At 36.8% G+C, this 26,641-nt stretch overlaps 1 protein-coding gene across 4 annotated transcripts in view; it reads left to right on the top strand.

Moving 5' to 3' along the window:
* The window catches only part of FNDC3A (fibronectin type III domain containing 3A), a 223,825-nt gene that overhangs the window by 152,520 nt on the left and 44,664 nt on the right, over window positions 1–26,641 (top strand). For all 4 annotated transcript variants that reach the window (XM_023187363.2, XM_023187362.2, XM_023187365.1 and 1 more), the window contains 3 exons: window positions 4,485–4,754; window positions 6,884–6,942; window positions 14,086–14,243. In XM_023187363.2, coding sequence (XP_023043131.1) covers window positions 4,485–4,754; window positions 6,884–6,942; window positions 14,086–14,243 — 487 coding nt within the window. The remainder of the gene's footprint in view (window positions 1–4,484; window positions 4,755–6,883; window positions 6,943–14,085; window positions 14,244–26,641) is intronic.

The following is a 26,641-nucleotide window of genomic DNA, read 5'->3' as shown; positions in this document are numbered from 1 at the left end:
TTTTTTTCTGTCCCTTCATCTCAGTAGGTGGTCCACTAGCCACTTAGTTCGCTCAAATGAAAGCCAGATGGTCAAATTTGATTTCTCCTTTTCCAACCCTTACATCAATTAGTATCAGTTTTATTTTCAGAAGTTTCTGAATTTTTTCTACTACTTCCCCATTGCCACTCAAATCCATCCACCATCAGCTCTTGCCAGGACAACTGCAACAATGATCTTCCAGTTGATTTTGTTTCCATTCTTGCCCCCAATAATCAATTCTCAGCCACAGTAATTATTCTGAAATATTAATCAGACTGTTCTGTTTAAACTGTTTCAGTGATTTCTTATTGCAATTAGAATAAAATCCTAAACCCTTCCCCTAGACTAGAGTAGGGTTTCTCAAACATGCCACTATTGATGTTTTAGGATGGATAAGTCTTCATTGTAGAGGACAAAACTCTGCATTGTAGGATGTTTAAAGGCATCCCTGGCCTCTACCCACTAACTGCCATTGTGTAGCACAGTTGTAGCACACAACTGCAACACAACATTTTAAATATTCTGACATCTAAAAATATCTCCAGACATTTCCAAATGATCTCTAGGAAGCAAAATTAGCTCTGGTTGCAAACTGTCCTTGCAACGTTCTGCCCTGTGGCCCCGACTTCCTTGTCCACTACTTTCCCTTGGTCCCTTTATATCTTCAGTTTTTCAAAACCTCCGAGTTCTTTCTTGCCTTGGTCCCTCTGTACATGGTGGTCTCTCTGCCTTTTCTATAAATTTCCTTTATCCTTTAGATTTCAGTTTTCAAAGAAACCTTCCTGATCTTACCTTGTCAGTCTATAGCACTGAACCTTGTTTGTATCTTTCACAGAACTTAACACAATTTCTTTTTTGTCATTGTGTGTTTGTATGTCTGTCTCCCTTATTTGACTATCAACTCCCTAAGAACTGAATCTGTTTTAATCACTGTTGTTTCCCTGCACTTAGCATTGCCTGTCACTTATGCTCAGTACATTTGCAGAAGAAATAACTTCACATACAAAATTGAAATTAAACAGCACAGCCTGTAAATAGTGGACATATTGCACGTATCATATATATTTGTCAAACTTACTTCAATTGCCCAAGTAATGCAAATTGGTTCAGTAGCTCTGGGTAGTGCTTGAGATTCTGCATTTCTAACAAGCTCCTAGGAGATGTTCGTGCTGTGCTCCAAGGAACATACTTTTGAGTACCAAAAGTTTATACTGCAGATTAGTCTCATCCTATTTTTGTTTGCTGCTAATTATGACTTAGTTTTTAAAATACTAGTTTTTTCTTATAATCTGAGAAAACTGTAAGAAAAAACTAGTATTACAATTGTTACTGTTTTGCATTGTACCCTTGTTATTCTGTAGGGATATGCATTAGAATACATGGATGTGATCTACATTGATGTGAAGGAAACTAAAGGACACAGATCCACAAATTAGCTACCCAGTGGTAAAAGGGAGGAGTCATATTGTACTTGAGGTTATAAGCCAGAGATTCTAACACTGGATGCTAATTACTGACAATGTGGTTTTCTAACCAATAGCTATACCTCCATGATGCCCTTTCCATGCACAATTCATATGGATTCTCAAAGTGGAATCTGATCCAACATTTCACTGTTAGCAGTACCGTTAGTGAGCCTGAACCTTGCTAGGCACTATGCTCACGCATGTATTATCTCACTTAATCTTCAGTAAAATTCTGCAAAATTTCAAATGAGGAAACCGAGGCTCAGAAATGTTAAATAATTTCTGCAAGGCCACACTGCTAGTTAATTATTCAGGATTTTAACCCTCTGAGATCTATCCAATGATTAAGTTCCTTCTCTTTCTACTGTAATACATTCTTTTTTCTCCTCTATGGTGGCTTTATTATTTTGAATAATAGATAAAATAAAGCATTTTAAAGTATGTACTAATTGATCTAATTGATTGCAATTGCTATTTTTCTTAACTTTTTGTCGAGCTATAGTTTAGACAGTTTAACAGTTCATCATTTTACACTTCAGTGGTTTTTAATATATTTACTGTATTGTGCAACATATGTAATTCAATGTTTTGTATATTCAGTATGTACTATATTAACTACCACTGTCTAATTCCAGAACATTTCTAGCATCCCAAAAAAGACACTGTACATATTAACTGTCACTCCCAACTCTCTCTTCCTTCACATCCCATAATCTACTTTCTGTCTGAATGAGTTTGCCTATTCTAGACTTCATATAAATATACATATAAGTATTTCATATAAAAATTTCGTTAAAATGTTTATACAGTATGTAGACTTTTGTGTCTAGGTTTTTTTCACTTAATGTCATGTTTTCAAAGTTCATGTTCTCACATATAGTAGTACTTCATTTCTTGTTATGGCTGCAATAATATTGCATTCTGTAGATATACAACATTTTATCACTCATAAGCTGATGGACCTTTGGGTTGTTTTCACTTTTTGTCTATGAATAATACTGCTGTGACCATTTGTGTGCAAGTTTTTGTGTTGACATGTTTTCATTTCTTCCGGGTATGTGCCTCAGAGTAGAATTGCTGGGTCATGTGTTAATTCTATATTAATTTTCCACAGTGACTACACCATTTTACGTTCCTACCAGCAATGTATGAGGGTTCCAGTTTCTTTGCCAAAACTTGTTGTTGTCTGTCTTTTGATTATAGGCATCCTGAATAAATTTCTCTCTCATTATGGTTTTGATTTGCTTTTCCCTAATGCTACTAACGTTGATCATCTTTTCATGTGCTTATTGGCCATTCGTATATTTTCTTTTCCTTTTTTTTTTTTTTTTCTGAGATGGAGTTTCACTCTTGTTACCCAAGCTGGAGTGCAGTGGCATGATCTTGGCTCACTGCAACCTCTGCCTCCCAGGTTCAAGTGATTCTTCTGCCTCAGCCTTGCAAGTAGCTGGGATTTACAGGCACGTGCCACCATGCTTGGCTAATTTTTTGTATTTTTAGTAGAGATGGGGTTTCACCATCTTGGCCAGGCTGGTCTTGAGCTCCTGACCTTGTGATCCACCTGCCTCACCCTCCCAAAGTGCTAGGATTACAGGCGTGAGCCACTGCACCCAGCCCCATTCATATATTTTCTTTGGAGAAATGTCTATTTGAATTCTTCACCCATTTTTTAAATTGGGATATTTGTCTTTTTATTGTTGAATGGTAAGAGTGTACATATTCTGGATACAAGTTCCTTATCAGATATATAATTTCCTCCCATGTTGTCTTTTCACTTTACTTGTGGTATCCTTTGGTGCAGAAAAATTTTTAATTCTGATGAAATCTAACTTTTTCTTTGATTGCTTATGTTTTTGGTGTCTCATCTAAGAAACTATTGCCTAATCCAAGGTCATGCAACCGTGTTTTCTTCTAAGAGTTCTATAATTTAATGTCTTACATTTTGGTCATTGATTCATTTGAATTCATTTTTGTATATGGTATGAGGTAGAGGTCCACATTCATTCTAATGTTATTGTACATATCCTTATAATACTCATTTCAAAAACATTGTAGTAATTTTCTTAAGGCACTGCTAAATTAAAACTTTTTACTGAGGCTTTTAAAAAATATTTTTCTCATGACAAATTTTAAATTTAAAAAACTCTGGGGACAATTGAATTAATATTTATTGAGCATATTGACTTAATTATGTTCCTATGTGATTTTTATTAGAATGAGTAGATTCTTCTAAATCACAACTTTGAGTTTATAGTATCTGAAGATACATTGTATGTAGGTTGTTATTGTTAAACAGTCTAAATCATTTCTTTTTGCTAATTTTTTTTTGGTGATGATTTGCTTTTTTGAGTCATAAGGGAATTTAGGCAGGCAGTGGTTTTCTTTTTATCTATTTTATGTGTTTAAGGTTCAAAAAGATGTGAAAAGTAATAGTTACTAAAGAGTAAAAGAGAAAAAACTGTGGACTGCTCAGTTCAAGTCTCATTCCTCACCTGCAGTAATCATAAGTTACCACCAAGCTGTTTCTGTGGAGATTAATAATTAGTTGAGAACAGAAGAAGGAAAGAAATCTCTCTGTAATGGCCGGGTGCGGTGGCTCAAGCCTGTAATCCCAGCACTTTGGGAGGCCGAGACGGGCGGATCACGAGGTCAGGAGATCGAGACCATCCTGGCTAATACGGTGAAACCCTGTCTCTACTAAAAAGTACAAAAGAAATCTCTCTGTAAATTTACTTGAGATATATATAGATATATATAATATATAGAGAGAGATATAGAGATATATAATATATATAGATATATATATAAAATTAGAATAAATCACAAAGCTTGGTTCTAATAGTTTATGGAGACACAAAGGTTGCTTTGTTATGCAAAATTCTTTTAAATATTTTATAAAAGTTTTATATGATAGATTTATTTTCTGTTCTTTTTTCATGGCATAAACTTATTTAGAGAAAGTGATCTTCTTAACTTTTGGTTTTTATTTCCTCCTAGATGCTCACTCTACACATGGAAGGTCCAACTTTAGAGATGAACGATCTAGTAAAACATATGAACGTTTGCAGAAAAAATTGAAGGATCGCCAAGGAACACAGAAAGATAAAATGAGCAGTCCACCATCATCACCCCAGAAATGCCCTTCGCCCATTAATGAACATAATGGACTTATAAAAGGACAAAATGCTGGTGGTATAAACACAGGATCAGCAAAAATCAAGTCTGGGAAGGGGAAAGGTGTTGTGCAAGTTGATACAGAAATTGAAGGTAACTGTTTGAAATACTGAAATGTTCTCATTGATGCTACTCATCGTGATTTAACCTACTAAAAGTATATTCTAACCTTTCAGTCATTTTGTCATGGTCCAGATGGACTATTACAGGCTGCATCTTTTGACAGTTTAGAAAACCTCAATTAGTAATTTCATCTATATCATAAATTTTACTGACTGAAATTTCTGTTTGATAGAAAAACTCAGATAACATTAATCCAGATTCCTTTCTTCTGATTCTGGGCCTTTGATAAGGCTATGCTACTGGTTTTTAATCAAAACTTTTTTTTTTTTTTTTTTTTTTTTGAGACAGGGTCTTGCTTTGTCACCCAGGCTGGAGTGGCGCACACACTGTAGCTGGAAACTACAGGCATGCACCACCACACCCAGCTAATTTTTTAACTTTTAGTAGAGACAGGGTCTCGCTGTTTTGCCCATGCTGGTCTTAAACTTCTGGGCTCAAGCGATCCTCCCATCTTGGCCTCTCAAAGTGCTGCAATTACAGGCCTGAGCCACTGTCCCCAACCTATCAAAACTTTTTATTTCTCCCACCTTCTTTTTGAGTAAAACCTTGATAGCAAATAGTTATATCATTTACCAATCTCTCTATGTACTCTATAGGCTAGAGTATTTTCCACTTCTTTCTTCAAAAGTTCTCTTCTCCTAAACTCTCCTTGTTACTCTTGGATCCTTCCCCTAACCTCTGACTTCTACTCTGTTAACTTTGTTTTATTGGTTTTTGTTTGTTTTTGAGACCAAGTCTCGCTCTGTCACCCAGGCTGGAATGCAGTGGCACAATATCAGCTCACTGCAACCTCCGCCTCCTGTGTTGAAGCAGTTCCTGTGCCTCAGCCTCCTGAGTAGCTGGGACTATGGGCGTGTGCCACCATGCCCAACTAATTTTTGTATTTTTAGTAGAGACAGGGTTTCACCATCTTGGCCAGGCCGGTCTCCAATTCCTAGGCTCAAGCAGTCCACCCACCTTGACCTTCCAGTGTGCTGAGATTACAGGCATGAGCCTACTATATGAACTTTGAGCACTACTATTTGTATCTACTTGAATCAATCTCAGTAAGGTAAAATATAGCTGGGTTAACAGCCTGTCTTTCACATGCCTACAGTTGTAGAGTTAGTACCCAGTACTTTTGATTGTAATGTTAAACTTCTAACTACTGCTTACTTTGACTAATGTAGTTTCTATATTTATGTTCTTTTAGGTTTCCTTAATACTGACTATTATCTGTTTGACGTAGATATGCTTATGTAGAAATACATAGATATGCATGGTAGACCATGTCAGGTACTTAAAGGTTTCATCAGAAATGACTATGAACCATACCAACATGTCATTTCACAAGCACCAATAACCACAACTCTATCAGTCGTTGAATATGCTTATCTAAATTGATTTTTATTACCAAATAGTGTAGGTAATTAATATCGACTAGAAACTAAAATGCTTCCAACTTTGAGGGAAATATGAAAATGTAAGCCATGTTGACTCTTTCTACCTTCCTTTTCCTTGAAATTTCTATTCCTCACCAACAAATTTCAAAAACTGCCTTAACTGTTCACGACCTGTATATTAACAACATTTACATAAGTGTTCTCCCTTGAGACCTCCTGATCATTGTTTTCAGCACTGATGTTTCAGAAGAATTAAGTGAAAGTTTTTTGCCTATCAGTGGTGGCTATAAGTTACAGTCAAGCCAATTATATTTCTAATTTGGGAAATCATAGCTAAGGCATGTCGTGAAAAAAATAGGTAACTTTATTAAGAGATACGAGATTAACAAATGAGAACTTTCCAGAGAGAATATTCTTACAACCATGAATAAAAATATACTTTCTATAAGAAAAATTTGGTTCAGATAGATATAGCCATGTCTAAATATATATAGATATATGTATATATAGTGGTGTTATAATTAGTAGTCACAGTTAAGATAGAAATAAAAACTGAAGTAGATGAATGCTGAAGGGCCACACACTGCTGAGTATGAACAAAGGAATAAGAACTAGAAAAGTCTCAAATACCAACCTAGTTTCAGAATATATATTTAGGGAGAAGAAGGGATTGTATCTAAATTCTTTTTTTAATATTCAAATGTTTTATTTTTTAAGAAAAAAATGAAGAAACTAAAGCATTTGAAGCACTTCTTTCCAACATTGTCAAACCAGTGGTAAGTATCTTATGAATTTTATTGATGTTTATATTTAGTATATTAATATAAGGTGTTCATCCATCAAAATGTTTTTTTCTTTTAACTTTTTATGAAAATAGGATAATACTGTATTCTGTGACAAGCTTTTTTCACTCAATATGGTATGCCTTAGCTGTCTTTCTATGTCATTACCTGATTCTTTGAAGAGCTACATAGTTTTTCATTCATTCATCAGATATTTATTGATCCCTTACTATATGCCAGTAAATAAAAAACAAATGCACAAACAGAATTCTGTGTGATAGTAAAGATTGCTATTATAGAAATAGGAATAATATAATGAGATTACTAGGAGAGGTTGTTAGGTTAAATAGAGCAATCAGGGAAGCGTTCTCTGACAGGTGAGAAAAAGTGCAAAAGTGGAAGGAATGGGAGAGGGAGAATGGGTGTAAGCAAGCATGGGGAGTTGGACAGATGGAAAGAACCATTATCACTGGAGTATAGTAAAGGGGAGAAAGATGGTGGAAGAAGTAGGCCATAGGACTTTTTCAGCCAGAATAAGGCAATTTAAGATTGATAAGAATATTTTTTGGTTCATAAAACAAACTACTTTCTCCCAACTCTCAGAAACATCCATGGTAAAATGTTTTATGCTAAGTTACCCCAAAAATACTTTGTTTTTCTAAGAAAACAAATTGGAAAAGTTATTATTCTTAGTATCGTCTCTACAAAGGCTTTTAAAGCTTATCTTGCCATGTTTCAGGATGTTTGAGTAAACCAGTTCCTCATCTAATAGACTACTATGGTCCTACTCTTTCTGACAACTCCCAAATAATAGATTCGGTTGCTCTAGCTTTCTTTATTCTAATCTGTTTTCTCTTGAGAATAGAGCATATATGTATCAATAAATGTAAATTTACACAGAATTATTTCATAGTAATGGCTAACACAAATTGATTAGCATCAGTCTCTGTTCAGAGTGCTTGGAATGCATATATGCATTATTTAATACCTGTGACAACCATATATGTACTATTTTTCCTATTTTACAAATGAGGAAACTGAAGCAACAGTGAGTTTCAATTAGTAGTAGTAGAGCTATGACTGAAATTTAGGCAATATCCTTCCAAGAGCTCTCTATGTCCAAGTGTATATCACTAGGTTTCCTAGAAAAGGAATTTAGTAGCCTTAATAAGATTGATGTTTGAGTGATTTAATAGCTAATGCTACTAGCATTTACTTGTTGTAGTATATATTAAAAGTATAATTTTCAGGCCAGGTACAGTGGCTCACACTTTCCCAGTCCTTTGGGAAACCAAGACAAGAGGATCATTTGAGGCCAGGAGTTTGAGACCAGCCTGCGCAATATATTGAGACCTTGTCTCTACAAAAAACAAATACAGATACTACAGACATGGGGGCACACACCTGTAGTCCCAGCTACTTGGGATGCTGAGGTGGGAGGATCCCTTGAACCTAGGAGTTCAATGCTGTAGGGAGCTAAGATTGTGCCTTTTCACTCCAGCCAGGGTGACAGAGCAAGAACCTGTCTCAAAAATAAATAAATAAATAAATAAATAAATAAATAAATAAATAAATAAATAAATAAATAAATGTATAATTTACATACACAAAATCAATCTTAAAGCTAAGTCAAAGACTTTCTTACTCAACATCAGGAAGAACATGTAATTTAATAAGATAGTAAGCCCTGTATCATAAAACTTAAAGTAATGCTGATGGTTTTGTTTGCTTTGTTTTACTTCATGTTTATAGTTTGAATGCCGATTCCTCTTTGATTAAATTATTTGTGAGCTACAAAGCGCAGGTCAGGGTTTTTGCTTGTTTTTGTGTGTTTGGTTGTTTTTGCATGCTCTAGTTCATTTAGAGCACTAAATTAAATGTGTTCATTCACTTTTTCATTCCATAAATATTTGACCACTTACAAAGTGACAGATGCTGTGCTAAAGCTGGAGATAGAATGGAAAGCAAAGGATAGACACAGGCTCTGCCACAAGACTTAGTTTAGAAAACTAAGCATCACACAATGAATGGTAAATTGTAACTGTGAAGTGCCAGAACAAAAAGAGAGAGAGCAATCAGAGCATATAATAGGAGGACTAAACCTGGATAGGGAATCAGGGAAGTTTCCCTAAGGAAGGATTATTGTACAGATATTTGAAGGAAAAGTAGTGGTTGGGCATTAAGGACGGGTGGAAAGTATGGGAACAGTATTGCAAACTAAGCAGCATTTGAAAAGCACTGAACATGGCACATTTGAGGAATAAAAAAGGAAAGAGAAAAGCTCACTCATGTGACCAGAGTGCAGTGTGTAGGGGAGAATGTGGTACATGCACTAGTCTCACAGTCTCAGCTGTGTACTTAGGAGTTGAGTGACCCATGACAAGTCACTTGACCTTTGTGAATGTTTCTTCTTTCAGAAAATGGAGAATAATGGTATTGTATACTCTCACATGCATGAAATAATTAACTATATTGAAAGTATTGTCTTTTCATTTGTTCTTCTGTGAAATTGTTCTCAGTCGCATTTTTGTGAAAATCTACTGACATTTATTTCAGTGGATTTCATTTCCATTTATTTCAGTAGTGCTTAAAATTTAATGTTTCATGCCTTTTACTCATTACCTTTTTGCTTTCAGAATCATTACCCCTTCCCTTTACCTTTTTGTGGTTACTAGAAGTACTTACTAACTCCCAAGTTTCCTTAGGCTCAGCCTTTGAGTTATCTTCAGAATTATTCTCTCACCTCCTGATGCCCTTATCTAGACAAGGATCAAACATTGATGTTTATTCTACTTTAATATTTCTGGAAATCCAGAAATTAGATACTCTCATTTCTTTCTTCTACAGTCTTTGTCAAAATTCATACAATATATATGGCTTTGAACCTTTTTAACAGTTTAGTTTCCTATATATATACTTAATTTAACCCAATGTACAGTTTTTCTCAAGGGCAGTTTTGATGACTACCTTACAAGGATCACAGTCTGCCTCAAAAAATATATTGTACATAATCTAGCCACTTTCTAAAAGAGCTGTTTTCACTTTTTCCTATTACCATCTTTATCAGTTCTTAGACATTTTTACACAGTTGTATCTGTTTTCAGCTACCACCTAGAAGTAGATTCAGGGTGGGATCATTGAGTAGTAGGAAAATAACTGAATTATTCAGGTCCTAGTCAATGGTTCTGTGACCTCAGACAAGTTACTTAACCTTTCTGAATATGCTCCTTTCATAAAATGAAGATAGTTAAGCCTATTTTGCATACTTTAGGTGGTAATTGTAAGAATCAAGTGATATGGATATAAAATCAAATTTTACTTCTAATATTAACATACAAATAGAGTTCAAATTACTTCCAAATCTATATTTTCAATCCTAATTATTCATCTGTTCCTATAGAACTGTATCTCCTGAGACACACTAAAGAATACCAAAGTTTGAATGTTTCACTAGCAACTTTAGAAAACCAAATTCTCAATCTGCTTGTCTATCCAACTTAACACGTTCTTCATTCCTCTAAAATGAAGAAGAAATTGGGTTAGATATCTTTTGTTTCTGTTTCCTTTTGTCGTTTCCATTGGTAAACACTTACATCCAGGTTTTCCTGGGTTACAGTATCGTCTTACATTTCTTCTTTACCTTTCATTCTCCCCATGCCAGATTAATACTCCAAGCTTTATTATTTCACTATAAGTTTATAGGATCCTCTCTGCCCACTGTCCCCTACCACTCCACATACACACACAATTACTACTTCAGTCTTCACACAGGAATTTTGTGGTATCTATGTGAGTGTCCACTTCTTTTTCTTCTATGCAACTCTTTATAATTCACCTGAAACCAGCAACAGAAAACAGCATTTTTAGAAGATTTTTAAAATACGTGAGAACATGCCTTGGACTACTAGATTGCAGTTATAAGCTTGGAAATATAAATACTCATTCCTGTATTGATCACCCACCTCTTTCTACCAAATTTTATCTCATCCAAGTCCTTTAAAATTCAATTCAGAATTCACTTAGGAAGTTTTCCACATCTTATCCTAATGAAATCACTCTTTCTGTGACTTTAACATTTATGTGCAAGTAATAAGATATCCTCTTTTTTTTTTTTTTTTGAGACAGAGTCTTGCTCTTTCACCCAGGCTGGAGGGCTAGAGTGCTGGAGTGCAGTGGTGTGATTTCAGCTTGCTGCAACCTCTGTCTCCCAGGTTCAAGTGATACTTAGGTTTCAGTCTCCTGATTAGCTGGGATTACAGGCATGCACCACCATGCCCAGATAATTTTTGTAGTTTTAGTAAAGATAGGTTTCCACCATGTTGGCCAGGCTGGTCTTGAACTCTTAACCTCAGGTGATCTGCCCACCTTGGCCTCCCAAAGTGCTGGGATTACAGGCATGAGCCCCTGCACTTGGCCATAAGATATCTTTTTAATAGAATGAGTTAGTACTAAAAGATTTTCTGGAAAAGCAAATTGAAAAAGTTGAAATTGGCTCAGTGCAGTGGCTCATGCCTGTAATCCCAATACTTTAGGAGGCCGCGGCAGGAGGATCGCTTGAACCTAGGAGTTTGCAACCAGCCCAGGCAACAATAGTAAGACCTTGTCTCAATTAAAAAAAAAAAAAAAAAAATATATATATATATATGTTGAAATTAGTATTTTAAAATTTTTTAAATTTATTTTTAAAACTATGTTTGCTAAATTCAACCTAGTATTTTGGAAGTCTGTTTAGTTAAATATAGTTTAAGTTGAAAGCTTAGTTAATAGTATTTACCAGTATTAATTTCTTAGTTTTGACAAAAGTGCATGGTTATATAGGATGTTAATATTAGGGGAAGCTGGGTAAAGGATAGACAGGGATTCCATACTGTCTTCCCAACTTTTGTTTAAACCTAAATGTATTTCCAAATAAAAGGCTTTTAAAAATACTTTATTTGTGTAACTCCGGTAAACAGTTCATCTCGCTAAGCCACTCATTTTGTTGATGAGGCCTAGAACCCTAAGAGGGTGGGAGTTCAGTACCACCAGGCAAATTAGTGACACATCTTGTGCTTCCATATTTCATATTTTCTCGGTTGTCTGTATTCACCACAGATCCTGATAAAGTAAGCTTCATAAAGTAGGTGCCAAGCTGGGCATAGTGACTCAACATCTGTAATTCCAACACTTTGGGAGGCTGAGGCAGGAGGGTGGCTTGAGGCCAGGAGCTTGAGACCATCCTGGGCAACATAGCAAGACCCCATCTTTACTACTACTACTACTACTACTACTACTAAAACTACTAAAGTAGATGCCAGTTAATGCTTTTGACTCCTCCTCCTCCTCCTCCTCCTACTACTACTACTAAAGTAAATGCCAGTTAATGCTTTTGACTACTATTCCTACTACTGCTCCTACTAAACTAGATGCCAGTTAATGCTTTTGACTACTACTACTACTACTAAAGTAGATGCCAGTTAATGCTTTTGACTGACCCACCTTCATAGTCCTATTCACGTTCTCAAAGTTTAACACAACTATGATCATCCCATAAAATCAAGAGACACTAATGGGTATCCATACATGTATAGTAACAGTTTGTTTTAAAAAAGAAAAAAAACCTGCTCAGTTTCAGGTTAATAGCCAGCTGTATACTGGATCATACAAGGAATCATGTTTAAGTTCATTGTAAATGAAACACAGTACCAAGACTTTAAGACAGTATTACAGTGAATACAGTATTACATTTCCTATGATTTAACAGAAGCAAAATAAATAAAAGGACAGAATATTACAATTTTATGGAGATTACTTATTTTACTTTAATTCAAGATAGGAGTAATTGTCATCCTAGTGATTATTAGTTTGGTTTTAGAAATGCTAAAGTAGTCGTTAAACGTGTATAATTTTAAAGCAAGCTTTTATATAAATGCCTACATATAATCTGGTGCTTTTCTTACCAATCTGTAAACCTTACCCGATCTCTAGATTTTTTTCGCTTTATTAAGCTTGTCTTGTAAAAGTAACTTGTACTCATAAAATTATTTCAGTAGTATAAAAATATATAAAACATAACTGAAACCACCCGTTTTTTTCTGTCACAACTCTCTCTGCATCTCACCACACATACACTAAATCCCCAAAGATAACAATTGATATATTTGTACAGCACATTTTCAGACATTTTTGTGCAGTTTTAAAAAGTTAACTCAACTGCAGTCACAGTATATGTACTGCTTTCCAGCTTCACTTTTTTCTCCTATTACGTAGCACCTGTATATTGAGGAAATCTTCAGATGTTAGCATAGGTATGTCCACCTCGTATTCTTTTTTTGAACACTTGCAGAATAATGTGCTCGTGGGCTGTATTATGTACCATCATTTAGGTAGTCAGTGCCCTATAGTTCTAGCTTTTTGCCATTAATAATGCTGCAATGAACATTCTTAAGTGTGTATTTGTATACATATGTTAAGTTTATAGGATATTACCCTGAAAAAAAATTCCTGGATGTAGAATTTCTGAATGAAAAAGCAAACACATCTTAAATTTTGTGATGATTCACTAGTTGCTATACACAAAGATTGAACTTATATATACTGATACCACGCTTAGAGAGTGCCATTTCTCCACATTTTTAACACTAGATAGTATTAGCTTTTTAATCTTCCCCTATCCAGTAGATGAAAACTGGGATTTTGTTTTAATTTACATGTATTTATGAATGCAGTTTCACACATACATCATTTTATATGTTTTCCGTTTGTATTTATGTATCTTTGGATGTCGATGTCCTTTGCTTCTTTTTCTCTTGAGTTTTTGTCATCTTCCTGTTGTAAAAACACTTCCTAAACTGAGGAAATGAACCCTTTTAAATATGTTACAATGGTCTTTTTAATCCCGTTTTTTTTCTTTTGACTATATGTGGTGTCTGTGCTAATAGTTTTGAATGGCCTGGGTTTTAAATTTTTGTGGAACCCACCTCATTTGTTCTGGAACCCACAACAAATTATTTACAATGAGCAGGTTTATATTTTGAGCCATTTTATCTGTATAAGCAGATACATTTTATTTAATCTTGAAACCTCATTAGATATTTCACTGCTCATTGTATACATTACAGTTGTTTTAAAGAACTTTTAAATGTTGTATTTTTACAGGCCTCTGACATCCAGGCAAGGACAGTAGTACTTACCTGGTCACCACCTTCCAGCCTCATTAATGGTGAAACAGATGAAAGTACTGTACCAGAGCTCTATGGTTATGAAGTTCTGATCTCAAGTACTGGAAAAGATGGGAAATACAAAAGTGTATATGTGTAAGTATTTGTTGTTTTGCTTTCTCCCATTGTGTAAATTAATGGTTTATTATAAAGAACTTATTACTAATTTTGCTCTATTTTTCCTTCATGCTTATATTCTCAATCTTTAAGTTGGCTAATGAGAGTGATTTCAATGTAAATGGTCCAAATATAGCTTGTTACACATTTCTGTCTACTCTCCTTCAGAATAATCACTTTTATTGGCCACATTCAGCTTTTTTTTCCCAGTAGGCTCCCTAATAGATGGTTCAGTATTCACGTATTCTTAATGCATTAAATATAAGTTGTAGTATGTAGAACCCATGAAGTATGTAGAACCCATGACCAAAAATGGACAATTCATGATTGTAAACTCATGAAGTATGACACTGCTCCTCTAAGGACTTGGATTTAATTCTTACATGTACAAGTTCGTGTCCTGTTGTAAAATGAATTTAGTAGCAATGTTATTTATTTGCATGTTAGTATGTTTTTAGTCACATTTTGAAAACTTATGTAGTTCTTTCCTTGGTTTAAAAGTATATTACACACAGCCAGGCATGGTGGCTCACGCCTGTAATCCCAGCACTTTGGGAGGCCGAGGCAGGTGGATCACCTGAGGTCAGGAGTTCGAGACCAGCCTGGCCAACACGGTGAAACCCTGTCTCTACTAAAAATACAAAAATTAGCCAGGGGTAGTGGCACATACCTGTAGTCCCAGCTACTTAGGAGGCTGAGGCAGGGGAATCCCTTGAACCTGGGAGGTGGCAGTTGCGTGAGCCAAGATTGTGCCATTGCACTCCAGCCTGAGTGACAGAGCGAGACTCAGTGTCAAGAAAAAAATAAAGGTATATTACACACCACGAAGCCTTAGAAAGATTCAGTAACTAAAATTGTGACATTTATGATTGACAGTTTTGAATTAAACTATTTTCCTGTCCTATTTTCCTATTCATATAAAAGTTGATTGTTCTAATGAAAAAGGGTAAAGTTAATGGTTAGTTACTATTTAAGCACCAAGAAGACTGTAAAGGTGATGGTTAATCATTTGAATGATCATAATTAGCACAGAACATGGGCTCCATCAACCTTTTTTGCTATCTTTTTTCAAAACATAGCTGGCAAGAAGAAAGGAAAGTGAAACTGTCCCAGTGCCTCTCATCTAGTCACATAAGGTTATAAAAATTTCCTGTTTCCTCTCTATTGAGATTTCCTTGTGTTCTATTAATTTTTCTTAAGAGAGACAAGTAAACCTACCTAAGGGGTAAGTAGGGGATAAAGAACTATCAACATAAAGGTTTCTTACTGTGTTAATGACTGTTTTCTAGTTAGATATGGTTGCTTACTAAGAGGAATTATTTATTTCCATTTGCAGCCTGACCAGGGAGCATGAGAGGGGCATTAGTCATCTCCCATATCCTACAGGAATTAAGGTCTCTCTCTAAGGATGTTTGTGTTCTCTTCCATTTCTTTCATCAGTGTTTTGTAGTTTTATCTTATAGAGATCTTTCCACCTCTTACGTTAGATTTATTCTTAGGGTTTTTTTTTTTTTCCTTTTGTAGCTGTTGTAAACGTGATTGCCTTTTGGGCTTCTTTCTCAGCTAGTTTATTATTAGTGTATAGAAATGATGCTAATTTTTGTGTTTTGATTTTGTATCCTGCAACTTACTGAATTTATTTATCAGATCCAAGAGTTTTCTGGTGGAGTCTTCAGATTTTTTACATGTAAGATCATGTCATCTGCAAAGAGGGACAATTTGACTTTGTGTGTTTTTTTTTTTTAATCTGATTACCTTTCATTTCTTTCTCTTGGCTGGTTGCTCTGGCTAGGACTTCCAGTACCATATTGAATAGGAGTGGTGAAAGTAGGCATCCTTTTCTTGTCCAGGTTCTCAGAGGAAAGGTTTTTAGACTTTCCCCTTTCTATATGATGTTAGCTGTGGGTCTGTTGTATGTGGTCTTAGTTATGTTGAGGTATGTTCCTTTAGTGCCTAGTTTGTTGAAAGATTTTATGAGGGGATGCTGAATTTTATCAAAAATTTTCTACATCTGTTGAGATGATCATATAGTTTTTGTCTTTCATTCTGTTGATATGGTGTATCACATTTATTGATTTGTATATGTGAAGCCATCCTTGCATTCCCTGGTATAAATCCCACTTGATTGTGGTGTATTGTCTTTATAATGTGCTGTTGAATTCAGTTTGCTAGTATTTTGATGAGGATTTTGTGTCTATGTTTATCAGGGATTGGTCTGTACTTTTTCTTTTTTTGTTGTGTCTTTATCTGGTTTTGGTACCAGAGTGATGCTGTCCTTGTAGAATGAGTTAGAGATAATTCCCTCCTCTTCAATGTTTTTAGAATAGTTTGAGGAGAATTGGTGTTCCTTAAAAGTTTGGTAGAATTTGTCAGTGAAGCCGTTGGTCCTGGACTTTTCTTTGTTTGAAGACTCTTTATTACTGATTCAATCTCATTACTCATTATTGGTCAGTTCATGTTTTCTATTTCTCGCTTATTGAATCTTGGTAGGTAGTACATATCCAGGAATTTATCCACTTCCTCAGATTTTTCAGTTTGTTGGTGTAAGTTGTCCGTAATAGTCTCTGATGATTCTTTGTAAGTGTGGTATCAGTTGTAGTGTCTCCTTTCTCACTTCTGATTTTGTTTATTTGGGTCTCCTTTCTTCTTCTCTGTATTAGTCTAGGTAGTGGTTTAGTTCTGTTCTGACTTTTTATTTTATGAGAGATGGCGTCTTGCAGTGTTGCCTAAGCTGGACTCAAACTCCTGGGCTCAAGTGATCCTCCCACCTCAACCTCCCAAGTAACTGGGACTACAGGTGTGCACCACTGCACCTGGCTGTCTGCTCTGATCTACACCACTGCACCTGGCTGTCTGCTCTGATCTCTATTATTTCTTCCACTAGTTTTGGATTTGGTTTGTTCTTGCTTTTGAGGTTCTTGAGATGTGCGTTGCTAGATTGTTTATTTAGAGTCTTCCAGCTTTTTTATGTAGACATTTATTGCTATAAACTTCCCCCTTGACACTGCTTTTGCTGTATCCCATAGGTTTTAATATTTTGTGTTTCCATTTTAATTGTTTCAAGAATTTTTTTTTATTTTTCTTAATTCATCCCTCTACCAGTGGTCATTCAGGAGCATGTTGCTTAGTTTCCAGGTAGTTGCATAGTTTCCAAAGTTCCTCTTGTTATTGATTTCTAGTTTTATTCTATTGAATTATTAGAAAATATATGATATACTTTCAGTGTTTTAAAATTTCTTGTGGCCGGGCATGGTGGCTCACACCTGTCATCCCAGCACTTTGGGAGGCCACGACGGGCAGATCACAAGGGCAAGAGATCGAGACCATCCTGGCCAACATGGTGAAACCCCATCTCTACTAAAGTACAAAAAATTAGCCAGGCATGGTGGTGCACACCTGTAGTCCCAGCTACTCGGGAGGCTGAGGCAAGGGAATTGCTTGAACCCGGGAGACAGAGGTTGCAGTGAGCCAAGATGGTGCCACTGCACTCCATCCTGGCAACAGATCAAGACTCCGTCTCAAAAAAAAAAAAAATGTTGAGACCTGTATTCTGTACTGACATATGTTCTACCCTAGAGAATGTTTCATGTTTCATGTATTGTAAAGAAAAATGTGTTTTCTATGCACACATATATTTATTGCAGCACTGTTCACAATAGCAAAGACTTGGAATCAACCAAAATGTGACAGACTGGATTAAGAAAATGTGGCACATATACACCATGGAATACTATGCAGCCATAAAAAAGGATGAGTTCGTGTCCTTTGTGGGGACATGGATGCAGCTGGAAACCATCATTCTCAGCAAACTATTGCAAGAACAGAAAACCAAACACCACATGTTCTCACTCATAGGTGGGAATTGAACAGTGAGATCATACTTGGACACAGGAAGGGGAACATCACACACCAGGGCCTGTTGTGGGGAGGTGGGATGGGGGAGGGATAGCATTAGGAGATATACCTAATGTAAATGACAAGTTAATGGGTGCAGCACACCAACATGGCACATGTATACATATGTAACAAACCTGCACATTGTGCACATGTACCCTAGAACTTAAAGTATAATAATAAAAAATAAAATAATTAATTAATTTAAAAAGAAAAATGTGTTTTCTGTAGCTGTTGGATGAGATGTATTTACAAAGGTCTGTTATGTCCATTTGGCCTAATGTGCCATTTAAATACAATGTTTCTTTGTTAATTTTCTGTCTAGATGGTCTGTCTAATGCTGAGAGTGGGGTGTTGAAGTCCCCAGCTATTGTTTTATTGGAGTCTATCTCTCCCTTTAGATCTATTAATAATTGCTTTATATTTCTGGGTGCTCCAGTGTTGGGTACATATATGTTTAGACTTGTTATATCCTCTTGCTGAATTGATCCCTTTATCATTATATAATGACTTTGTCTCTTTTTACTGTTTTTGACTTAAAGTCTCTTTTATCTGAGTGTAGCTACTCCTGCTCACTTTTGGTTTCTGTTTGCATGGATTATTGTTTTCCATCCCTTTACTTTCAGTCTATATGTGTCTTTACAGGTGAGGTGAATTTCTTGTAGACAGCATATAATTAGGTCACATTTTTTAATTCATACAGTGAGTTTATGTCTTTTAAGTAGAAAGTTTTTTGTTTGTTTGCTTGTTTTATTATTAGTATACTTTAAGTTCTAGGGTACCATGTGCACACCGTGCAGGTTTGTTACATATATATACATGTGCCATGCTGGTGTGCTGCACCCATTAACTTGTCATTTGCAATAGGTATTTCACTTAATGCCATCCCTTCCCCTCCCCTCCACCCCATGACAGGCCCCAGTGTGTGATGTTCCCCACCCTGTGTCCAAGTGTTCTCATTGTTTAATTCCCACCTGTGAGTGAGAACATGTGGTGTTTGGTTTTCTGTCCTTGCGGTAGTTTGCTCAGAATGATGGTTTCCAGCCTCATCCATGTCCCTACAAAGGGCATGCACTCATCCTTTTTTATGGCTGCATAGTATTCCATGGTGTATATGTGCCACATTTTCTTAATCCAGTCTATCATTGATGGATAGTTGGGTAGATTCCAAGTCTTTGCTGTTGTGAATAGTGCCACAATAACCATATGTGTGCATGTGTCTTTATAGTAGTATGATTTGTAATCCTTTGGGTATATACCCAGTAATGGGATGGCTGGGTCAAATGGTATTTCTAGTTCTAGATCCTTCAGGAATCACCACACAGTCTTCCACAGTGGTTGAACTAGTTTACAGTCCCACCAACAGTGTAAAAGCGTTCCTATTTCTCCACATCCTCTCTCCAGCACCTGTTGTTTCCTGACTTTTTAATGATCACCATTCTAACTGGTGTGAGATGGGATCTCATTGTGGTTTTGATTTGCATTTCTCTGATGACCAGTGATGATGAGCATTTTTTCATGTGTCTGTTGGCTGCATGAATGTCTTCTTTTGAGAAGTGTCTGTTCACATCCTTCGCCCACTTTTTGATGGGGTTGTTTGATTGTTTTCTTATAAATTTGTTTAAGTTCTTTGTAGATTCTGGATATTAGCCCTCTGTCAGATGGGTAAATTGCAAAAATTTTCTTCCTTTCTGTAGGTTGCCTATTCACTCTGATGGTAGTTTATTTTGCTATGCAGAAGCTCTTTAGTTTAATTAGATCCCATTTGTCTGTTTTGGCTTTTGTTGCCATTGCTTTTGGTGTTTCAGTCATGAAGTTCTTGCCCATGCCTGTGTCCTGAATGGTATTGCCTAGGTTTTCTTCTAGGGTTTCTATGGTTTTAGGTCTAACATTTAAGTCTTTAATTCATCTTGAATTAATTTTTGTTTAAGGTGTAGGGAAAGGATCCAGTTTCTGCTTTCTACGTATGGCTGGCCAGTTTTCCCAGCACCATTTGTTAAATAGGGAATCTTTTCCCCATTTCTTGTTTTTGTCAGGTTTGTCAAAGATCAGATGGTTGTATATGTGTGGTATTATTTCTGAGGACTCTGTTATGTTCTATTGGTCTATATCTCTGTTTTGGTACCAGTACCATGCTGTTTTGTTTACTGTAGATTTGTAGTATAGTTTGAAGTCAGGCAGCGTGATGCCTCCAGCTTTGTTCTTTTGGCTTAGGATTGTCTTGGCAATGCGGGCTCTTTTTTGGTTCCATATGAACTGTAAAGTAGTTTTTTCCAATTCTGTGAAGAAAGTGATTGGTAGCTTGATGGGCATGGCATTGAATCTATAAATTACCTTGGGCAGTATGGCCATTTTCACGATACTGATTCTTCCTATCCATGAGCATGGAATGTTCTTCCATTTGTTTGTGTCCTCTTTTATTTCACTGAGCAGTGGTTTGTAGTTCTTGAAGAGGTCCTTCACATCCCTTGTAAGTTCTATTCCTAGGTATTTTATTCTCTTTGAAGGAATTGTGAATGGGAGTTCTCTCATGATTTGGCTCTCTGTTTGTCTGTTTTTGGTGTATAGGGATGCTTGTGATTTTTGCACATTGATTTTGTATCCTGAGACTTTGCTGAAGTTGCTTATCCACCTAAGGAGATTTTGGGCTGAGACGATGGGGTTTTCTAAATACACAGTCATGTCATCTGCAAACAGGGACAATTTGACTTCCTCTTTTCCTCATTGAATACCATTTATTTCTTTCTCCTACCTGATTGCCCTGGCCAGAACTTCCAACACTGTGTTGAATAGGAGTGGTGAGAGAGGGCATCCCTATCTTGTGCCAGTTTTCAGAGGGAATGCTTCCGGTTTTTTCCATTCAGTATGATATTGGCTATGAGTTTGTCATAAATAGCTCTTATTATTTTGAGAGATATCCCATCAATACCTAGTTTATTGAGAGTTTTTAGCATGAAGTATTGTTGAATTTTGTCAAAGGCCTTTTCTGCATCTATTGAGATAATTATGTTGTTTTTGTCTTTGGTTCTGTTTATATGATGGATTACATTTACTGATTTGCATATGTTGAACCAGCCTTGCATCCCAGGGATGAAGCCAACTTGATCGTGGTGGATAAGCTTTTTGATGTGCTGCTGGATTCGGTTTGCCAGTATTTTATTGAGGATTTTCGCATCAATGTTCATCAGGGATATTGGTCTAAAATTCTCCTTTTTTGGTGTGTCTCTGCCAGGCTTTGGTATCAGGATGATACTGGCCTCATAAAATGAGTTAGGGATTCCTTCTTTTTCCATTGATTGGAATAGTTTCAGAAGGAATGGTACCAGCTCCTCTTTGTACCTCTGGTAGAATTTGACTATGAAATCTGTCTGGTCCTGGACTTTTTTTGGTTGGTAGGCTATTACTTACTGCCTCAATTTCAGAGTCTGTTATTGGTCTATTCAGGTATTCAACTTCTTCCTGGTTTAGTCTTGGAAGGGTGTATGTGTCCAGGAATTTATCCATTTCTTCTAGATTTTCTAGTTTATTTGCGTAGAGGTGTTTATAGTATTCTCTGATGGTAGTTTGTGTTTCTGTGGGATTGGTGTTGATATCCCCTTTATCATTTTTTATTGCATCTATTTGATTCTTCTCTCTTTTCTAATTTATTAGTCTTGATAGCGGTCTATCGATTTTGTTGATCTTTTCAAAAAACCAGCTTCTGGATTCACTGAATTTTTGAAGGTTTTTTTCTGTCTGTATCTCCTTCAGCTCTGCTCTGATCTTAGTTATTTCTTGCCTTCTGCTAGCTTTTGAATGTGTTTGCTCTTGCTTCTCTAGTTCTTTAAATTGTGATGTTAGGGTGTCCATTTTAGATCTTCCCTGCTTTCTCTTATGGGCATTTAGTGCTATAAATTTTCCTCTACATACTGCTTTAAATGTGTCCCAGAGATTCTAGTATGTTGTGTCTTTGTTCTCATTTGTTTCAAAGAACATCTTTATTTCTGCCTTCATTTCGTTATTTACCCAGTACTTATTCAGGAGCAGGTTGTTCAGTTTCCATGTAGTTGTGCAGTTTTGAGTGAGTTTCTTAATCCTGAGTTCTAATTTGATTGCCCTGTGGTCTGAGAGACAGTTTGTTATAATTTCTGTTCTTTTACATTTGCTGAGGAGTGCTTTACTTCCAACTATGTGGTCAATTTTGGAGTAAGTGCAATGTGGTGCTGAGAAGAATGTATATTCTGTTGATTTGGGGTGGAAAGTTCTGTAGATGTCTATTAGGTCAGCTTGGTGCAGAGCTGAGTTCAAGTCCTAGATATCCTTGTTAACTTTCTGTCTCCTTGATCTGTCTAATGTTGACAGTAGGGTGTTAAAGTCTCCCATTGTTATTGTGTGGGAGTCTAAGTCTCTTTGTAGGTCTCTAAGGACTTGCTTTATGAATCTGGGTGCATATATATTTAGGATAGTTAGCTCTTCTTGTTGAATTGCTCCTTTTACCATTATGTAATGGCCTTCTTTGTCTTTTGATCTTTGTTGGTTTAAAGTCTATTTTATCAGAGACTAGGACTGCAACCCCTGCGGGTTTTTTTGCTTTCCATTTGCTTGGTGAATCTTCCTCCATTCCTTTATTTTGAGCCTATTTGTCTCTCTGCATGTGAGATGGGTCTCCTGAATACAGCACACTGATGGATCTTGACTGTTTATCCAATTTGCCAGTCTGTGTTTTTTAATTGGGGCATTTAGCCCATTTACATTTAAGATTAATATTGTTATGTGTGAATTTGATGCTGTCATTATGATGTTAGCTGGTTATTTTGCCCATTAGTTGATGCAGTTTCTTCCTAGCATTGATGGTGTTTACAATTTGGCATGTTTTTTCAGTGGCTGGTACTGATTGTTCTTTTCCATGTTTAGTGCTTCCTTCAGGGGCTCTTGTAAGGCAGGCCTGGTGGTGACAAAATCTCTCAGCATTTGCTTATCTGTAAAGGATTTTATTTCTCCTTCACTTATGGAGCTTAGTTTGGCTGGATATGAAATTCTGGGTTGAAAATTCTTTAAGAATGTTGAATATTGGCCCCCACTTTCTTCTGGCTTATATGGTTTCTGCCGAGATCTGCTGTTAGTCTAATGGGCTTCCCTTTGTGGGTAACCCGACCTTTCTCTCTGGCTGCCTTTAGCATTTTTTCCTTCATTTCAACTTTGGTGAATCTGACAATTATGTGTCTTGGGTTTTCTCTTCCCAAGGAGTGTCTTTGTGGTGTTCTCTGTATTTCCTAAATTTGAATGTTGGCTTGCCTTGCTAGGTTGGGGAAGTTCTCCTGGATAATATCCTGAAGAGTGTTTTCCAGCTTGGTTCCATTCTCTCCATCACTTTCAGGTACACCATTCAAACATAGATTTGGTCTTATCATATAGTCCCATATTTCTTGGAGTCTTTGTTCATTTCTTTTTACTCTTTTTTCTCTAAACTTCTTTTCTCGCTTCGTTTCATTAATTTGTTGTTCAGTCACTGATGCCATTTTTTCCATTTGATCGAATCAGCTGCGTCACGTAGTTCTCGTGCCATGGTTTTCAGCTCCATCAGATCATTTAAGGTCTTCTCTACACTGTTTATTCTAGTTAGCTGTTCGTCTAATCTTTTTTCAAAGTTTTCAACTTCCTTGTGATGGGTTCAGACATCTTCCTTTAGCTTGGAGAAGTTTGTTATTACCAACTTTCTGAAGCCTACATCTGTCAACTCATCAAAGTCATTCTCCATCCTGCTTTGTTCTCTTGTGGGCGAGGAGCTGCGATCCTTTGGAGGAGAAGGGGTGCTCTGGTTTTTAGAATTTTCATCTTTTCTGCTCTGGTTTCTCCCCATCTTTGTGATTTTATTTACCTTTGGTCTTTGATGATGGTGACCTACAGATGGGATTTTGGTGTGGATGTCCTTTTTGTTGATGTTGATGCTGTTCCTTCCTGTTTATTAGTTTTCTTTCTAACGGGTCCCTCAGCTGCAGGTCTACTGGAGTTTGCTGGAGGTCCATTCCAGACCCTGTTTGCCTTGGTGTCACCAGTGGAGGCTGCAGAACAGCAAATATTGCTGCCTGATCCTTCCTCTGGAAGCTTCGTCTCAGAGGGGCACCTGGCTGTATGAGGTGTCAATCAGCCCCTACTGGGAGGTGTCTCCCAGTTAGGCTACTTGGGCGTCAGGGACCCACTTGAAGAGGCAGTCTGTACATTCTCAGATCTCAAACTCCGTGCTGGGAGAACCACTACTCTCTTCAAAGCTGTCAGACCAGGGACATTTAAGTCTGTAGAAGTTTCTGCTGCCTTTTGTTCAGTTATGCCCTGCCCCCAGAGATGGAGTCTACAGAGGCAGGCAGGCCTCCTTGAGCTGTGTTGGTCTCCACCCAGTTCAAGCTTCCTGGCTGCTTTGTTTACCTACTCAAGCCTCAGCAGTAGCGGACACCCCTCCCCCAGTCTCACTGCCATCTTGCAGTTCCATCTCGGACTACTGTGATAGCAGTGAGCAAGCTTCTGTGGGCATGGGACCCTCTGAGCCAGGCCCTTGGATATAATCTCCTGGTGTGCCATTTGCTAAGACCGTTGGAAAAGCATATTAGGGTGGAAGTGTCCTGATTTTCCAGGTACCGTTTTTCATGGCTTCCCTTGGCTGGGAAAGGGAATTCGCTGACCTCTTGCGCTTCCCGGGTGAGGCTATGCCCCACCCTGCTTTGGCTCACACTCTGGGCTGCACCCACTTTCCAACACGTCCTAGTGAGACGAAGCCGGTACCTCAGTTGGAAATGCAGAGATCACCTGTCTTCTGCGTTGCTCACTCTGGGAGCTGTAGACTGGAGTTGTTCCTATTCGGCACTCGGCCACCTTGGATCAGCCTCCTTAAGGAGAAAGTTTAATCCATTTACCTTACAGTTACTATTGATATGTAAGGGTGTATTTCTGTCATTTTATTAATTGATATCTGATTTTTATGTTGTTTCATTCTTTTTTTTATTTCTGTAATGGTACATTTGAGTTATTTTTCTTCCTCATTTGTGTGTTTGCTCTATCAGTAAGTTCAGTAAGTTTTATACTTTCTTGTGTCTTCATAACAGCAGATATTGTCCCTTTGTTCCAGGTGTAGGACTCCCTCAGGCATTTCTTACAGAACTGCACTCGTCGTGATGCATTCCCTCAGCTTTTGCTTGTCTGGAAAATACCTTATTTCTCCTTCCTCTATGAAACATAAGTTTGTTGAGTATATATCCTTGGCTGACAGCTGTTTTTCCTTCAGCACTTTGAATATATCATCCCATTCCCTGCTAGTTTGTAAGATTTCTGCAGAGAAATCCTGTTAATCTGATAAGAGTTCCCTTATAGGTGACTAGATGCTTTTCTCTTGCTATCTTTAGAATTTTCTTTGCTTTTTTGCTTTTAACAGTTTGACTATAATTTCATGCAGAAGACTGTTTTGTGTTTATATCTGTTTCATATCTGACTCTCCAAGCTTTCTGTGTCTGGATGTCTAAATCTCTTGCTAGATTTGGAAAGTTTTCAGCTATTATTTTGTTAAATAGGTTTTCTAACCCTTTTATTTTCTCTTCACCATTTAGGATACCAAAAATTCAAATATTTGGTTGCTTTATAGTGTCCCATATGTCACATAGGCTTTGTTCATTCATTTTTATTCTTTTTTTTTTTATCTTGAGACGGAGTTTTGCTCTTGTTGCCCAGGCTGGAGTGCTGTGGCATGAACTCAACTCACTGCAGCCTCCGCTTCCGGGGTTGAAGCAATTCTCCTGCCTCAGCCTCCCAAGTAGCTGAGATTACAGATGCTCACCACCACACCTGGCTGTTTTTTTCTATTTTTAGTAGAAACGGGGTTTTGCCTTGTTGGGGAGGCTGGTCTTGAACTCCTGAGGTGATCCACCCGCCTCGGCCTCCTGAAGTTTATCTCTGTTTCACTGGGTTATTTCAAAAGACCTGTCTTCACGTTCTGAAATTCTTTCATTAGCTGTATCTAGTCCTTTGTTGATGCTTTCGAATGTGTTTTGTGTTTCATTTAATGAATTCTTTAGTTCTAGAATTTCTATTTGGTTCTTTCTTATGATTGTGTTTCTTAGGTAAATTTCTTATATTCTAAATTGTTTTTCTGAATTATTTGTATTGCTTTTCTGGTTTTTCTTATATTTCAGCTGAGCATCTTTAATATCAGTATTTCAAATTCATTATCTGGGATTTCTTAAATTTTTGTTTTTGATTACAATCTATTGCTGGAGGATTATTGTGTTTCTTTGGAGGTGTCATATTGCCTTGCTTTTTCATATTTCTTCTGTCCTTATGTCAATATCCATTCATCTGGTATAGCAGTCACTTCTTTCAGTTTTTTGAGCTTGCTTTCATAGGGGAAGACTTTTTCCTGAAGATGCATCTATAGTGTTGGTTGGGTAGAGCACTTTGGCTTTGATTCAGGGTGCATGTGAAAGTACAGTCTTCATATATCTTCTGCTGTAAACAGTGTT

Source organism: Piliocolobus tephrosceles, chromosome X (genome assembly GCF_002776525.5).
Source record: "Piliocolobus tephrosceles isolate RC106 chromosome X, ASM277652v3, whole genome shotgun sequence".
In the NCBI taxonomy this organism is placed as follows: domain Eukaryota; kingdom Metazoa; phylum Chordata; class Mammalia; order Primates; family Cercopithecidae; genus Piliocolobus; species Piliocolobus tephrosceles.
The sequence above is the reverse complement of the archived record's forward strand: the minus strand, read 5'-3'. Positions and strand labels throughout refer to the sequence as shown.